This window comes from Nicotiana tabacum, chromosome 5 (genome assembly GCF_000715075.1).
Source record: "Nicotiana tabacum cultivar K326 chromosome 5, ASM71507v2, whole genome shotgun sequence".
NCBI lineage: Eukaryota > Viridiplantae > Streptophyta > Magnoliopsida > Solanales > Solanaceae > Nicotiana > Nicotiana tabacum.
Genome location: NC_134084.1, coordinates 7361320 through 7380390, shown reverse-complemented (window position 1 = coordinate 7380390; position 19071 = coordinate 7361320). Strand labels below are relative to the sequence as shown.

Genomic DNA, 19071 nt, shown 5'->3' with positions numbered 1-19071 from the left:
TCCCAAGATCTCTATAACTGCATAAGAAAATATCTCGCAGCTGAGAAGGAAGTCAAACAAGACTTGAACCATGGAAACTGTTTCTACATTGTAGAAGACACTCTTTGATGCACCAACCTAAATGATATAACAATTCTAAGAACAAGCCTCTATGATCGGAAACTTTCTACTCTTAAGGAACTTCTATATTTCATCACAGAAGGAATACGTGGAGCTAAAAAGCAATGGAAAAACTGACAAACATAGATTGCTCAACATGATTTCTATATAAACAAACAGTTACAGCATAAATTAACATTGGACCTTACAAACTGCGTATGGTGTGGAATTTCTATGCCAGGTTGGTTGTCCTCCACTTTGGACAAGAGTAAAACACTGCCCATCCTTCACCGTGCTTTTACTCTACAAAATGCAGGAAAGAAAAAGATTATCCACGTGTATTGAGGTGAATCAAAAATAACTCAGGTTACAAACATCAGACACAATTAAAAAGGAGAAGTACCAATAAGAGCTTGAGAGCTCGTGAAACAGCCTCCTCAGTATCATCCGAAAAACTCCATATTAGTTGTTCCTCTTTTTCTGTTCTCGGGGATAACCAAAGAGGACCTACACACTAGGAGGCACCACGAAATCCAGTTATTCGAGGCACTTCCATCCATGATAGACAAATGCCCCAAAGTTATCCACCATCATTGAAAGCACTGAATTTTGTATCACCCTGCTCTCCTATTTCCACTAACAAAGAAGTAAGACTCAACTAGAGAGTTAATGAATAAGTAAATGATTACTAGCAAGTGCAGTTGGTGTACTCATGCTTTTCTACACATCACTTGAATGAACTGAAACAATGGTTTTTCTAATATCAATAGCCCCAGAAAGTTGACTCCCCAAAGCAATATCAAAACATTCATAGCTGCCCTATTTGATTAATTTAAAGCTATTTCTCCTCCTTTCTTTTTGAATCAAGAGTTAAACATAAGAAATTGTATGTGATTCAGATAGCTGTCAATGGAAGGATAGTCAAAATTGTTCTCACATTTCGCTATTTCTCTTAGAAGTGTAGCACTAATTGTACAGACTACAGAGCAAAATCTATTTTCTCATACACACTCTCATTTCATGCCATTTAATCTAACATATAATAAAGTTACTATCTTTCCCAATCTATTAAGTATTTCTAATCAAGTTCTTCACAATCTATTATCGCGATCTTCGTGCGCCAAAAATTTTAACTTTTATAAACGTGCTGAATTTCACTGGATATCTTAATAGCATAGTCTGATGCAGAGCAGCACACACATACAGATATGAACTTTATGCGTTTGGACTTGGAATTCTACGACATTCCATCTAATGTATTGGGTTCATAATCTATAATTTGTAATTATTTAGCAGATTTTTTAACACATATACAGGGTACTCACTGGATCCGCCCCCGTATGCATACACTGATATACAACCTGAACAGGTACGAAACTCAAAAGGGCTTCATGTAATGTATGACAATATATGAAAATTAAGCATCAAAAATTCCTTTTCCCCAAAATATTTGGCTTTTAATTATTTTATTATTTTTTGCTTTCCTAGATTCAAACTAGGCAAAATTTAACAAAACTTCATAAAATGCAGTTTCTACACCAAATTAACATGGAGAAATGCAACTTGTTACTACTACTTAAATTTTGAAAATATGAAATTTATCTAGTCCGCCTTGGCTTGAAAGTTAATCAAATTGACTCTCAATAAGATAACATATGAACACTAAGCATCAAATGTATCCTTTTCCGCAAAATTTTTTTTTTTTTTTTTTTTTTTTGCCTGATTCAAACTAGGTGAAATTTAACAAAATGATGCTTCGCGCCAAATTGATAAGGAGAAATTTAACTTATACTACTTTAATTTTGAAAATATGAAATTTATCTAGTTTCGCTTGGCTCAACAGTTAATCAAATTGACTCTCAATAAAGGGAAAAAAAAAAAAAACAAATGAGAAGACGATAGTAGAAGTTGATAATAAACGACTTACACATGTTACAGGTCCATTATAGCATATTATTTGCATCAATCTGCTCGGTGAATTTAACGGTCATTATTTGATTCCGACTACCTTGTTTCCGGCGGCTAAAATCGGAAAATACACAACATTTTACCGACGTTCTTCGCCGGAACAAGGCGATTCGATGCGTCTATTTGTGATAATAAGAAATACCCTAACCCCGGAACCGGGGCCTAGTCATTCTTTGTTTGGATCGACGTTCCGGCTTTGTCCATCGACACCAGTTTATAAATTATACTAGCTCCGTGCAATTTATGTGAACCTGTTTTACTGAGCACCAGTTTAAGAAAAAAATAAAGACTTTTGGAATTTGTGGTCTTAAACAAGTCCCAAATGGGGTCCAGAGTATTTGTGTGGTTATAAAAGTTTCTCATTAAGGGTAAAGTTGTAACTTTAAGCTAAATTATTACCAAATATAGAAAAGGTTCATTCTTTTTGGAACGAACCAAAAAGGAAATAGGTTCACATAAACTGAAACAGAAGGAGTATAAGTTTAGCTATTTTGAATATATCGACATACGTGATTGAAGTTGCACAATTCACGTCCGAAATTATAAATTTTGCCGAAGTTTGACATATTGTTTGTGCGAGAAAACTTCTAAAAGGACATTTTATGAGGTGAGGTATTGGGCCTGCGACAAATAGGTTCAAGAGATGAGAGAATTAAGCATACCCACCAAAAACACTAATTCAATCCATAAGGATGTATCTGAAAATACAATATCTTTGTTAATTGACCGGCCATCAGGAGAAGCAAATACAAACGATTTGATCAATAAGATTCATGAAGTAGCAATTATTAATGTAAAAAAGCCAATTGGAAAGCAAGAGTCATGCTTTTAATCCTCCGAGCTACCAACAAATGAACTATATATCATTTGATCCCTCTATCAACCAAAAAAATGTTAATTGTGATAAAATATGTCATCAAGGGATTTTACTTTATCATGATTCCATTGATTCTATATGACTTATTACTACTCCCGTTTACGCATTTTATTTGTATATGGAGGGAGGTAGGGGGAAATAAAATTTTATTTTTTATTTCATAAATGGGTATGCTAGATCATATAAGACCATATATCTCTATACGGATAGAACGATCCACCAGTGGATTCGCACCTGAGATCTTTCTGTAGATAAGTTAAACTTCAAATGTAATACTTAGGTTCTAATTTGGCAGAGCAAGAACTATCCTATCTAACAAAAATGCATTGCTTTTTACTTGTATCTTAAGACAATTTATGTTCTTTAATCCTTTTTTTTTCTTTCTTGGAACTGAAAACTTAATAAAGCTTTGAATTGTACACTAGAATAAAAGTTTTTCACTATGAGAACACCAATTCATGAATTAGTGAATGGAATACTAAAACTTGTATTCGGTTAGCATTTATATTACAAAACTTTGAAATGTGTATCAAGAAATAATATTTCATAATTTACAAAACCATACAAAAATACCCTCCTTCTGGCAGGGAAATTTAGGAAACAAAAGAAGAAAAAAGAAACTAAATTCAAAGTAAGGAAAACCAGGTTATAAAAATACAGTTAAGATGTCAAAGACCAAATACAAGGGAAAATTCACTCAAAATTATGTCAAAAATTTTTTTACTTACAAAACATTAAACACACTGTACTGGTGCCAAATCTTCATTGCTCAAGTATATGTATGTTGTATCTTACAGAAACGACGTTGATCTCGTGTCTTATCCACCTTTAACATAACATGATTTTGGAAAGATTTGCAGGCTTGTACGTCATACAAGCTATTCTGAATCCCTCGACTCTAGATCCTGGATTCGTCTCTGCATTGACGTACATATGAACGCGATGCTTCATTTCTGATTCCTAACTGAAAACACCAAAAAATTTTGTGTTATTAATACTGAATTACTGTCATGTTTGATGACTACTTATTTGAAGAAGCTTTAAGTCTTACTCCTCACTATCTAGTAGAATCTCAGGATGTACAGCGGCGCTGTTAACATTGAGGACTCTCTGGAGTTTTCGGTGATCAAATACTTCAACTTCTACTGAAAACATTGAACTTACAGGCCGATGATCAGATAGTCTTATTTCCGCTCTCTTGTAAAAGAGTTGTTTTATACCTTTCCCTAACCATAGTATACGGTCACACCTGCACGATATTAAGAAAATAATCATTTCAATGTACAGAAAGGACCCTTGGAGCAACGTTAAAGTTGTTTCCGTGTGACCTATTGGTCATGGTTTCGAACTTTGAACTATGAAATCAGCCACTGATGCTTGCATCAGGGTAGGTTGTTGGAGTGCGGCCCTTCCTCGGACCCTGCGTAAACGCAGGATGTTGCACCGGGCTGCCCTTTTAATCATTTCAATGTGCATTATCAAAATACGTTGAAAGATCATGCTTTGTATATTTAAAGAGAATTTCACTTACCAAGCCGGTGATCTCTTCTTCTCCCCTTCTCTTGGAGTCTCTCCTACATATCTATCGGTGTTGATTTCATATTTATATGTTGGTGCAAAGTTAATCACTCCTTCCTTCCAACCGGCAAAAACATGGCCACCTCGGAGTTCTTTGGTTAGCTGCAAATGAGATAAATATATGATATTAGAGCTTAAGTTATATACATTGACGCAGTATTCCTAAGTTATCGTATCATGTTTGATATGTAGAGACTTGTTGTTTGTCAACTTAACCTGATAGCGTAAAAATTCTTTACTTGATGAAGTTCCAGTAGGGGGAGATCTTATATAAACGAAAAAAGAGCTGAACCAAAATCTTATTGATGAGTCTCACCTCGTCGTAGTTGAGAAGTTCATCCCATTGCTTTCTGGCGACAAGCTTCCGTACCTCAGCATCCAACATATTGATTCGATAATTCAAATCTCCTAACCAGAATATCTGACTGATTACAGTAAAGGAAGGTGTATGTATTATATATATGCAGCATAACTTATTTAAAATTAGAACATACAGCTCAAACATATACGTCAAATTATCCAATCTAATACATACTCATGAGATGGAATTGTTTGTGGTTGATCTGCATCTGTGTCGAATACAGATGAGAAATGTGTGCGCCTCATAATCTCATAGACATCAGCATTACGCCTTTGATCAGCGCCATCCTTTTGACCAGAAGTTAAATGTGAACAAACAAAGCATAGCCTTGACTGGAAAAGAGACATGCTCACAGAAACAGATCCCTGCATATCATATCAATTAGTCAGCGGTTTCATGTATAGACAATAGGTTCAATTTGCTTATGGAGCAAATGCTAGGTGATTTCTTCCCATCTACCTAAACTTTGGTGGACAAATTTGTCCCGTACATGTGCGAGTGGGAAGTAGCAGTTACTCGGTGGAATAGTCAAGATGCGCTCAAACTGGCTCGGACACCACTTTTATTATACAAAAGAATGTAGAGACAAAGATAAGGGGAAATAAAGCCCTCTAAAGTTCAAATGTATTTTTTTTATAACAATGGCGTTGGATCCAGCTTGCGCATACCTTAACTATTCCATTCGATACGTGCTACTTTCACTAGCACATGTATCGAATAATTCTGTTTCAAATGTTCTTTTTAACTTCAATATTTCACTTTCTACAACTAGTGAATGCTGATATTTGATTCAATGAAAATCATAAGCATGAAGGAAAAAAGCAATACCTTGTTGCCCATGTATCCCATTAAACCGACTCCAACGGAGGAGACTTGCAAGTTGTTTATGTGCCTTCTCAACCTTCTACGGACCCAAACGGATACATATATCCCAACCATCTGTTTACTAACAATACGAATATACCTCGGACGTGAATTCACCTCATGTGTTAGAAGTGAACTTTCATCTTCGAACTCTGTGAATCCTTCGAAAAAATCATTTTCCTCTTCAGAAAATTGATCAGAGCCATCAGAAAGTGCATCAAGTACCTCAGGCTCCTCTTGTTGATCCATAAAAAGCAACCCTAAGTTTCCGGAACTTTGGTGTCCTCTTTTTAACCTGCTACCATCTAATCCAATATCCTGATTCTTAAAAGCAAGAGCACAACTGCTCGATACTCGCCTCAAGTTAAAAGTTGAAGACAGAACTTGAGGCGTTGCATCAAGCGAACGTTCAGGCCAATCCAACCGACTATCACAATCAATGCCATATATTCTCTTTATTTGCAGGTTCTTCCTTAGGTTGATCATATTATCTCCAGCAAAGCAAGTGGTGTCCATCGACGCCTCTGCAATTATATCTAGTGCAGTAGTAGTATTTACAACATCAGCAATTATATCAGCTGCAGGAGAAGTTCTTAACACTGGAGACGGTGGAGCACTGTAACTTTTGAGCTTAGCTTCAGGTTCTACTGTTGTTCGGTTTAATGTTCTGCGAATGATCGCCTCCCATTTTGGAATTGGCCTTCTATTTTCTGCTCCCAGTACATTTCCAGCATTTAAAGGAACTACCTCTTGGAAGCTGTAAAGGGAAGATACAAATCATGCTATAAAATTCAATCGTGTAACATAACTCTTAGCGACTAAATGTTTAGGCCATATAAAAGCTATTTTATGCGAAACGACTAGATGAATTTAACTGGTGAAAGCAGAAATGAACTTTTGTTTATATGCATATGCAGCTTTGAGACTAAGCTTTATCTTTGTTTAGTTTCAAGAAAACACGAAAATGGACTTTAACTACGTTAAAAATCTACTCTCTTTAAGATATGTTAGTTATTCTTTCATTGACTATGTTTTTTTAGCTGATGTAGCACCAAAAGATGCCTCGGCTAGACAAAAAGGTAAGCGCAGAGGCAAAAAGGGGACGGGAAAAATCATCACGGATAAGCATAATAAAATTGCACGTGATTATAAGATCAATGTTGCAAATCCATGACTTCCTTATATGATGGATTCAGTGGCAGAGCCAGGAATTCTAACAAGGGGAGGGGATTCAGAAAAATGCAAAAATACTGCACCTATGATTTAAACATGCGATCTAAAGCAATTTTTGAGCCACCTTTGTCCCTACACTAGAAGCTCCCTTTATGTCAAGGGGAGTCAACAATTTTTATATATGCAAAATAAATTGTAGTATTTTTCGATTAAGGGGATTCAGTTGAACCCCTTGGAACATATAGTTCCGGCCCTGGATGGATTTCATATCGGTAAATGCAAAGAGGAAGAGCTATATACAAATTGATCGAAAATTGCCAAATATATAGAACACTTACCCAAGAATATATATATCAGCTGGTTCATTCATACAAAGCCACTCATCAATCTCAAGATCCTCATCAGGAAGTCTACCAGCAACATTCCAAGTTCCTATAGTAACTCTGAGGAAAATCGGAGCATATGCGAATATCCAAAGGAAGGAAATTCATATAACTGGATTCTAGTATCAAAAGAGCAAATCAAATTGAACTGAATTTAAAGCCAAACCTCACTTCTTTTGTATTAATGTATTGAACTCTCAGAGTTTCTGATTTCCCTCTTTTGTGTCTTGATGAATACTTGGTTGAAGTTTTCCCTGAGTAAGTTCAGTGCAACTAGTCAGCATAGTTTACAGAACAAAAATTAAAGGTTAGTTGATATGGGTAGTATAACCTAAAATGATTCCAACTTTTCTTAATTTGCATATCTTGAAATATCAAAGGGACAAATATAACTATATTAAGTGTATGTCCAGGCATAAGGCTTCAATGGCTCAAGGGTCAAGATTAAGGCAGCACAATATGAACACAGCCTCACCAATATGAAAAGAATATTCTCTCCTGGTTTATGTGCTCGGACTCTACAAAAACATCGTCGGACATATGTCGGATTCTCCAAAATAGTGCATATTTGGAGGATCCGACGCAAGTGCAGTAGCACTTTTAGAGAATCTGCGCAATATAGCTTCTGGTGATTTTCACATGATTGAAATTAGAAGAAGCATCCTCAATAGTGGTTATATTTCAAAAGCAGAAGACTCTTTGCCAGGGGTCTATCGGAAACAATCTCTACCTCCAAGATAGGGGTAAGGTATGTGTACACACTACCATCCCCACACCCCACCTGTGGTATCATACAGGGTTTTTTTTTGTTGTTGTTATTGTAGGAGACTCTTCTCTTTTTATAAGAGTTGTGTCGGGGCAGACATGCAAGACTGCTCTACTGATACCTACTGCCTCCCATCAGCAGATACCTACTGCCTCCCATCAGCAGAGGTGTCGGGTAAACCTGCCCAGAAAGGCTTAAGCAAATGGGAAAAAATGACCTAGTATTTTTTTAGTCAAAATTAGGCATGATCATGAAATTCAGCAAAATCAAAAACTTGATGGTACAGACTCCGTATGTGTAAACGCAAGGTGATTTCTTCATATTTGCCTAAGTCTTGTCAGGAAAAGTTACCCAATACTTGAAACAGTCAAGGTGTGGGCAAGCTGGCTGAAACACTGAAACAGAATTTCAAGAAGTACCTGAAGTTTGAGGCTGGCATTCATTAAGCTTCCCCGGTGTTCTACAAAAATGATCTTCATGCACCATTTCATCTTTAAGTGAACATGCTAGAAAATTTCCAAAAATAGAAACTAATCAAACACTTGAAATAAAAACCAAGAAACAAAAAATTTAAATTTATAAACAAAAATTCAATATACCATCATCCTCACTCTCAGTTTCAGTGTCAACTTCATCTTCACTAAAATCATAAAGCTTAGGCTGAATATTTAACCATTTTTTCATCACAATTGAAGGCCAAAATGCCTACAACCAAAACAAATCCCTCTTCAGTCTCCTTAAATAACAAATTAATGACTATAGTATATAATAAAACATACCTCTGATCTTTTTCCTCTCCTGGTTTTCATTTGTACAAAACAAAAGAAGTTGTAAACTTTAGAACTTAATGAAGTTCAAGAAACAATAAATGCTAGTAATTTTCACAAAAGTTTTAAGACTTTTTGCCAGTTTTCTTGGATTTTCATATGTATTTAAGGGTCTTATAAAACCCCCTTAAGCAAACAAGTTGCTAACTACAAAGAAGATTCTTAAAAAAACAAATGGAAAAGACAGAAAAAAGTTATGGCCAAGCTTAACAGACATCCATTTTCTCAACTTGTAAAAAAAAAAAAAAAAAAAAAAAAGAGGGAATTTTTTTTTAATGGTCCCAAAATTTGGTCCTTATATGAAAAAACAAAAGATGTGATATTGCTGAAGTTTCAAGTATACAACAAAGAAAAAGCATATAAAAATAGGACAAGTCATATTCAATGTTTAACAACTTTTTAGTACTAAATTCAACTGATGGATTCATGCCTAGTGGGCTAACATAAGCTATTGACACCAATAGTTAGGAAAGATTTGTACATTTGTACTAATAATTTATTTTAAAAAAATCCACATGCAAAAGCTGGTTATTGCATGATTTAAACTAAAAAGACAAAAGGTGACTAAGTTCAAGAATTACATATTAATGGAATATTCAGAAAGATTAGGATCTAGTAAAAGTAATTAATCACTTGATTAATTAAGGCCAACATTCACTGTTAGGTGAACAATCTTGGCTAGCTGGCAAGTGCCAACCCTTCTTCCCCACCTCCACAGCCTCTTCACTACCCTCCCCAGACCCCACTTGTGAGATTTTACTAGGTTGTTGTTGTTGTTCTTTTTTAAAAAAAAAAAATTTATGACAATGGTTTTGAGCCGTGGTAACAGCCTCTTGCAAAAATGCAGGGTAAGGATGCGTACAATAGAACCTTGTGGTACAGCCCTTCCCCGAACCCTGCGCATATATAGCGAAATCTTAGTACACCGGAATACCTTTTTAGATGTCGAGAAGTTGCATGCACCCCGATTCTTTCACTAGGTACATATTACCTTCCGGGGAGAGGTGATCAGACAGGACATGGCGCGACTTAGGATTACTGAGGACATGGCCCTTGACAGGGAATTATGGAGGTCGAGTATTAAGGTTGTAGGTTAGGGGAGAGTTGTAAGTATTTCTACAGCACAATAGAGTGAGACTAGCCAGTTAAGAGTTAGACTAAGAATGTCATTGGTCGTCTATTGATGCAGGGCTTTACCTGCTAGTTTTACTATACCAGCCATCTTTTTCGTATTTTCGTATTTCGTATTCTGTATTTCATATCTCTTGTATTGCTATTGATGTTATTTTATTATGCATTTTTATGGTACTAATATATCGGCTCCTGTTGCTTTTTGAGCCGAGGGTCTCCTGGAAACAGCCTCTCTACCCTTCGGGGTAGGGGTAAGGTCTGCGTACATATTACCCTCCCCAGACCCCATTTGTGAGATTATACTGGGTCGTTGTTGTTGTTGTTGTATATTACCTTCCGCCAGCACAAATTATAATTCTTTCACCAATAAGATTTTGGCAAATATGAAGAGGTTTGTTTAGTGTTTTTGTCTCTACTAAGACTAGAATCTAATTTTTCATGATTTTTACCGACTTCATTGACCGATATGCCACATATTCCACGGACGCACCCAGAGCCAGAGCTAGAGAAGGGTTCAGTTGTTGCGCAAATAGGGTAAAAGTAAATTTTTTTAAGAAATATATATTGTTGATTCTCCTTGACATAAGAAGTATGAGCTAGCCAGTTTTCTGACTGATAATTGAAAATAGTCAGTAATTACAAAGTCATTGAAAAATAGCCACTATTTTATGCGGAGATAAAATCTAGACAAAAGCACCGTAGCTGAAACACGGAAAGTTCCAGCATAATATGTTGGACTATATAGCTCCTGCGTATAAAGTTCCAGCATATTCTGTTGGAACTTCAGCACATTATGCTGGAATCTCATATGTAAAAAAATTCACGCTCCAATATATTTATGCTGGAATTTTCCGAATTTTGATGATATTTTTATTCTGATTTTATTTTTACATGAAAAAAGTGGCTAAATTTTGATTACTTTTGAAACTATCACTAATTAATTACCAGTTGTAAATCAGGCTATTTTTAAATTTTTTTTCCCCGAAAAATTCTAGTGTTTTAAACTATGCTTTAAATATAAGTTGAATCCGAACAATGACATTCTAATATTTTCTTGAATCCTCTTATATAAATTCCTGGCTTCGTCACTAAATGTTATCCATGGGACCTTCTTTCTTGCCTTAATAAGAAGATATATTAAAAAAATTCAAATCCTTGAATCAATTTGATAATTTCTGATTAAGAATAAGCTAAACACGGATTAAAACTTGCAACTTGTAAGAAACGTTACCGACTTATTGATAGAATTTAAGATAGTTAGTTAATCATGACTTCATGGACATGATTTTAAAGACCCCACAGCTAAGAAATATGTGATGACCTTATTGAAACAAAAATACAAAAGGATTAAAATAAACAATAGTAAGTCAAATTGGTGATTAAAAATTTGAATTTGAATAATAAAGTTTATAGGATTGAAACAGCTGTAGACTAATAGGTCGGACGTAATACAAAACTAAGCATACGTGCATTAATGTTAGTCACATAAATATGATTAAAAATTGTAAGTGGGATTTACATCACAAAAACAGGTTTTATTGAGTAACAAATGGATGTTAAAAAGAATACTCTAAATGTGTGGCCAGTGCCCGAAGCGGATTTAGAATTTCTAATATATGGGTGTACTATTAAAAAAAGAAAAAATATATTAAGTAGGAATTGATCCTTATTCCTTTTGGTAAATAACTCAACCTTCAACCAAGTGCACCATTCAATTAACTTTCTTGAGGCATGGACTGTCAACCGTTAATATTATACCAATTTTAAAAAATATACACATATAATATCTAATTTTGCAGAGAGGCCATGGGTTCACATGCCCTATAATCTCTCCTACAAAGTCGCCCATGCTAGACGGTCAATATCTAACTTCGTCGATAATCTGGAATTAGCTACGAACTTCGTTGTCATTAATTTGTTGCTAAATCGCTCGTAGTTAATAATTTTTTTAAAATAATTTATTGCTAATCGATCGTTAAGTAGGATTAGCGACGGATTTTGTTATTTAGCTACAGAATTTATTTGTCGCTAATTCCTATTTTTTAGTAAATGTTGGTGTAAACTTTTAAAATGCAACTTCAATTTAAAAAGAATTATTATTTAATTTTTTTATTTGTTTAAATATTGATGGACAAAGTTATTTGATACCTAAATTGATGAAAATAGCAAATGCAGTTAAAATTCTCTATAACAGCCTCATCTGTTCCAGAATTTTTTGGTTGTTATAACAAAGTGTTGTTATAGAAAACATATATTATAATATAACATAAAAATTAGTTCTAAAGAAACTTAACTTTTATAGTGAATGGTTGTTATATAATAATACAGTTATAAAGAGGCGTGGCTATAATCAATAAAATAGAGATGCATACAAAATGATCAAGACACAATTATTATTACAAAAATGGAGTGGGATTGAAGGATATGCATGTATGGGTAGTGGGACCAAATATAGAGCACTAAATGTGGAGGTAAATAGAGAAGATTTTCTTTGGAAAAGAACACATATATACAAGGTTGATTTGGATAGTTGACTTTTGATTACTATCATGGAAACTAGAAAGTGGCTAGAAAGGTAATGTACTTGTCATGGTATTCGACTAGATACACATAATTTTTGTACAACAATAATGTATAAATTATTTATATTAATTATAGATAAAATTGAGTTAAATAGGTAGCTTTTATATAAAGCCTAATAAGGTAATCCGAAAAATAAATAAAGGGAGAATTTACTATGACCAATTACATTATAATATAAATTTTCACATTATTAATGTATATAATATTTAAATGTATAGCCTTATATTATAGTAGTAATGATACTAAAAGAAAATTTAAAAATAATTTGATACATTAATTTTTTAAAATTTTAAAAGTTATAAAATCTACAAAATTAATTGTCTAACACAAATATATGATCTAAGCAAAAACTATTTAATTCATCCAAATCACGGCCTACTATTTCAACTCGCCTTTAGTTAAAGGGCAACTCGGTGCACAAAGCATGTCGCATTCACGTAGGGTTTCGAAAAGCGTTGCACCTCAAGAGATGTGATATAGACAACCTACCGTAATGCAAGTATTAGTGGCTATTTTCATAGCTCGAACCCGTAACCAATAGATCACACAAATACGACTCCCCCAAGCTACCTGAAGAACAAAATTGCCAGAACAATCATTGTTGGACAACCATATTGCACAATTTTTGCACTTATTAGTACGGCAATTAATTCTGTATTTTAACACGAGTTTGCAAAGAATAATGTGTTTGACTTGTGCCCATTCTACTTTGCCTTCTCTAATTTTTGTTGCCATTTCTGACTTTGTGTCTGTGGTCACCCCTTGAGAGGTCTAAACCTTGAAGGAAATTTGTGGTCATGATAAAAGTCAAATATTTTTTAGTTTTTATATTTGCTTATTGAATAAAAACTATTTTTAAAAATAATAGTACATATTAACAAATCAGATAGTGTCCTGATAAAATTTATGAGTATTAATGACTAAAAATAATGTCTAAGTGTCGATTTGAACAAGTGATGTAATTATATAAATAATAAATTTCATCTTAAGTGAGAAAATTCAGTTTTGATGGAAAAAGAAAAAAAAAGTTCTAAAATATTTGATAGTTTAGATTGTCGATCATGCACGGAAAATATTTTTCTTTCCAAATGTAATACTTGTGCATGAATAACACAAATTGCTTGCACGAATAAAAGAAATTAATTTACTAATTTTGTCATTTTAAATAGAATTTCATTAGAAAAGGAATATTGCAAAATCAAAATTAAGAAAATGAAATGCAATGAACGTCTAGTAGCTTATTATGAATTAATTAAACCGTTTAGTGCAGTTTTCCAGTTCGATGTACACTCCTAATCAAAGATATACCTTTCAAATCCCAACACATTAACCTTAGAACTAAGATTGGTAATCCTGCATGTAGGAATGCACATTGAAAGGACAACCTCGAACAAGTTTTTTGTATAAAAAATAATGTAAATTATACATGTTGATTGTGCATAGTTTATCCCATGGTTTGGAGCCGGGGTAAAAGTTTCACAAGGCGTGTTATTTGGTCATTTTCATTTAACTTATATTTACTTTTTTTTACAAAAATTTATTAGTACTTAATTTTTAGGTAACGTCAGATACGCTTTTCTCTTCTTATTTGTTGTTGTTTTCTTCTTCTCTATATTCATGCCCCATGTATTCAGGAGTTTCGTTGTTGCTTTCTTCTTCTCTATACTCATGTCTCATGTATCCAGGAACGACTTCTTCTTCTTAGCTGCAAAACGCCATTATATCGTGGTTGTGCTTAGGCGGCGGCGGCTGCTTCTTCTTCGTCTTAGTTGCAAAATCGGCTCGTTCGATTTACTGTTGTTTTGACAATTTGATGATCAAGGTTTATTATTATGAAATTTGAAAGTTATATTGTAAATTTGAGCTCATTTGAAGTAGATTTGAATGTTGAATCATTTGTTGGATTGTTGAAATTCAAAGAACGAATTTGTGTTTCAAAACTTAAGAACTAATTTCAGAAGTTGCATTGAAGAGATAGAACTACTTAAGATCTGAATTTTCTGAAGTTACATTGAAAATATAGAAGAACATAAGATCTGATTTCTGAAGTTGCATTGAAGAGATAGAACTACTCAAGATCCGATTTTTCTGAAGTTGTATCATATAAATATATAAGAACTTCATATCTAATTCTGAACTTGCACTGAAGCGATAGAACTACTTAAGATTCTATCTTCTGAAAATTGCATTAGAAAGATAGAAGAACTCCAGATCTGATTCTGAAATTACATGTGTAAATTTTACAAATTTTTGTATAATACGGGTATAACTTTAATGACAACTCCAAAAGTGGGTATTTGTAAAAATGCCCCAAGCAAGGGGATACAATAAGGTCATCCCAAATATTTTTCGTCAGAAAATTATACTGTATATGCAAGGTCAAAATTTTGACCAAATTCTCTCCATCTTGGTCTTCATATGCGGCTTTAATTAGCGGTTCTAGCTAGGGCTGCTTGCTCATGAACGGTTAAACGTGTAACTTGCCCAATATTATCGACTGGAAACAAGATTAATCGAACTCGACATATGGTTATTAATTAACCACAATAAAACTATGCTAAGGATATTCTAAAAATAATTTTAAGTTATTCACATCGATAGTTTAAAGGATATTTAGTACGATCAAATCGTTAATTATAAAGTAATTATAAATAAACCTCTATTATAAATAATCACTAGCATAGAAACGATACTCTCTAATCATTATTCAACTTTCTCATGCCACCGACCTTGGAAGGTAATTGCAAGATATTATAGGTAACACTTACTCAACTTATACACAAAAATGAGAAGAATAATAAAAACCATAGTAACATTTTTTGTCAACTATTTATTAATTTCATCTTCTTTTATACTGTGGTATTGTTCTGAACCAAAAAGCTTAGGCTTGAGCTGGCCTTGGTATATCCTTAAAATTCAAAAATAGTCAAATTTACATGTGGTAATTGAAAAATAGTGACAGTTTTAAAAGTAATCGAAATTTAGCTTAGCTACTTTTCATGCAAAGATTAATTTGAACGAAAACACTATTCAAAATCCGAAAAATATTCCAGTATAGTATACTGGAGTTCGAATTTTTTTACATATGAACTTCTAGCATAATATACTGGAGTTCCAGCATAATATCCTGGCCCAGCATAATATGCTGGAAGTTCATACACAGGTGCTCCAATCTCCAGTATATTTTGCTGGAACTTTCGTGTGTTGGAGTTCCAGCATAATATGCTGGAAGTTCATATATGGGTGCATCAATCTCTAGTATATTATGCTAGAACTTTCCGTGTGCCGGAGTTCCAGCATAATATACTGGAAGTTCATACAGAGGTGCACCAATCTCCAGTATATTATGCTAGAACTTTTCGTGTTGCAAAAAAATAGTGGCTATTTTTAGTGACTTTACAAAAACTGGCTATTTTTTTAATTACAAGTCCTAAAACTGACTAACCCGTGTTATTTTCACTTCAAAATGTTTTAATTGATAATTCTTTCCGGCTATTATAGTAGTTCGATATATATTTAATTGTTTGAACTGGCTCATATATTGTTCATGTTAATTAATTCTCTCTTTGGCCAGCCTTTCCCCTATTATAGTTTGAACTGTTTATATGAAACTTTTGAAATTCTATATCGTGATTAAAAATTGAAATATACTAGACAATGAAAATGTGAAAAACATGTACTAAGTCAATCTTTTCTTTTTTCAAAATAAATTTGACTTATTTAAAATTTATGGAAGTACGGTACTATTTTTGAATTCTACTTAATAGTAAAAATTTGAGATTACTAGGCAATAATAATTTGAAACAATTTAGTGTTAATCTTGAATGTTTCTTAAAATATTAGTATATTAGTCTATGTGAAGATGGTTTCAAGACTGCTTGAACAACACCACTATAAATAAATTTATTTAAATATATATATATATATATATATATATATATATATATATATATATATATATATATATTATTGGATCGGGTTGCACGCCAATTTGACTTTAAATCACTAATTTAATTCATCAAGCTGCTCTTACACGTCACTAGGATTGAGTACAAAACAAGACAAGTAGAAAAAAAATCTTTTACATACTTCAGACTGAACAATAATTGAGATTCATCTAATGAGACACGAGATAATTGCAAGATTATGATTGATACTTTTTTGGGCTAGTTACCTAATTACCTAGTATTACTTAAGCTTACCATTATTAAGTTTATTAAGATTTTTTGGGCTAGTTACCTAATTACTACTATTTGCTTATAAGTAGGTATAATGATTAATATGTATATTATGCATGCATTTGGCAAAACTTTCTAATTGTTTGTACACTACATATTCTTAGGGTCTTTTGGTACGAGGGATAATGTGGGATAAGATGTGGGATTAAATTTATATCGTATTTGGTTGGCGGTATAATTTTATCTTATTTATACCGTCAACCAAATATGGTATAAATTTAATCCCAGACTTAATCCAGGATTTTCTATTTCATCTCACCTTATCCCACCTCTCACGTGGAATAAATTACTCGCGAAATTATAATCCCAGAATTATAATATCGGACTGCGCGACCCCTTATGATTAAAGATTTAAAGTTTTTGACTGTATTTCTTTGGCACATTTTTTGTTTTTTGTTGCTCATACATCAAAGGTTCTATAGCTTACTGTTTCTTAATAGATTGAAGCTAAAAACAGCAAATTCAAAGAATTCATTTAGGCAGTGATTGATGTATAACATCTATATTGTCTTAGATTAGGTTAGAAAACTCAGTAGCATATTTCGAATTAAAAAATTAGAACTTTTCCAAAACAATTCTTAAAGAAAATTGATCGAGTTATACCTAAAATAGCCATTCAGATTTATTATTGATTAAATATTAGTGAAAATATAAAGATGTGATGACCCAAAAGGTCATCACTTGTTTTAGAAATGAATTCCGTGTTTCGAGGCCTTAAAACCTCTTTTTTGTCTCACCTCGATTTGCATGCGCAGTCCGGGCATGTATTCGGAAAGCTATTATGTGAAAATCTGTGAAAAAAGATGAATTTTGCATTTAAAATGAATTTAGGTTGACTTTGGTCAACATTTTGGGTAAACGGACCCGGACCCGTGATTTGACGGTACCGGAGGGTCCGTGGGAAAATATGGGACTTGGGCATATGCCTGGAATTGAATTCCGAGGTCCCAAGCCCGAGAAATGAATTTTAAAAGAAAATTATTCTCTAGAAATTTATAAGAGTTTTTGGAAATGAAAGGTGTTTGAAATTGATGGTATCGGGCCCGTATTTTGGTTCCGGAACCCGATACAAGTTTGAAATAATAATAAGGTTGAATCTGTAAAATTTGGTAAAGATTGGAATTGGTCTGGTATAAAACGGACTTAAAGTTGAGAAATTTGAAATTTTGGTGTTCTTGAATGATTTCATGAATTTGGGGTTTAATTCATAGTTGTTGATGTTATTTTGAGTATTTGATTGCACGAGCAAGTTCGTATGATGTTTTTAGGTTGGTGTGCATGTTTTGTTTGGAGCCCCGAGGGCTCGGGTGAGTTTTGGATACGCCACGGAGTGAAGTTGGACTTAGAATCAAGTGCTAGTATCTGGTATTTTTTCCCAGGCCTCTGATCTCGCAATTGCAAGATCAGGCTTCGCAATTGCGAAGTTCTCGAGCTTGGTAATTGCGACCCAGGCTTCGCAAATGCGAACCAAGCCTGGGCAGGCCCCTTTAGCAAATACGAAACATTTGTGGGAATTGCGAAGCCCCCTCTTTCGCAAATACGACAGGTCCCTTGCAAATGCGAAGGTGACCGGAATGCTTCATGGTCGGAAATGCGACATATTCTTCGCATTTGCGAAGATAGCAGATACCTGAAGGGGTTCACAATTGCGATATTTGCGACCTGCAAATTCATAACTTAGCCGAAAATCTTTTATTTTTCAAACTCTTTCAAAACCTAAACACCTTTGGGCGATTTTTCAAAGACAAGTACTTTTCCAAATCGATTGTAAGTCATTTCTAACTCGTTTTCATTAATCTTTAACATATTTTCTCATGATTTCAACTCAAAATCAAAGGTTTTTGTCACGACCCAAAATCCACTAAGGGTCGTGATGGCGCCAGACACCGCCGTCAGGCAAGCCAACCAAATACTAAATTAAATTCTCGTTTAAATATTTCCTAAAACACTTCTTTTATCCGCTTAAAACCATACATAGTAAATTCCTCCGATTAAATCAAGAAACATTTAACAACCTTTAAATTCTGAAGAAACCCAAATGCATCCCAGAACCCGGTGTCACAAGTACATGAGCAATTACTAAGGAATCGAACAAAGCACAATAACCGTCCGGAATACAAATTGGACGGAAAGTAAATACAAAACACTGAAAGAGACTGTACTAGCTGTGGGTCGCCTCGAGAAATGCAGTTCTCCTAAGTCTCCATGTCAACCATGCTGCTA

General features: G+C 33.9%; 1 protein-coding gene and 1 long non-coding RNA gene across 2 annotated transcripts; both read right to left on the bottom strand.

Moving 5' to 3' along the window:
* Window positions 1-170: 170 nt before the first annotated feature.
* Window positions 171-726, bottom strand: LOC142181093 (uncharacterized). The gene is made up of 2 exons (XR_012709367.1): window positions 503-726; window positions 171-402 (listed from the first exon to the last, which is right to left on the bottom strand). It is a non-coding gene; the product is annotated as an uncharacterized LOC142181093 (long non-coding RNA).
* Window positions 727-3407: 2681 nt separating this feature from the next.
* Window positions 3408-9098, bottom strand: LOC107768466 (type I inositol polyphosphate 5-phosphatase 2). Its single transcript, XM_016587591.2, has 11 exons — window positions 8849-9098; window positions 8669-8774; window positions 8489-8575; window positions 7470-7557; window positions 7259-7363; window positions 5712-6504; window positions 5058-5248; window positions 4839-4947; window positions 4476-4624; window positions 3996-4193; window positions 3408-3908 (listed from the first exon to the last, which is right to left on the bottom strand). Exons 1-11 carry the CDS (start codon window positions 8876-8878, stop codon window positions 3905-3907), a joined length of 1860 nt encoding a protein of 619 aa, XP_016443077.1. The 5' UTR covers window positions 8879-9098; the 3' UTR covers window positions 3408-3904.
* Between the last annotated feature and the right edge of the window lie 9973 nt (window positions 9099-19071).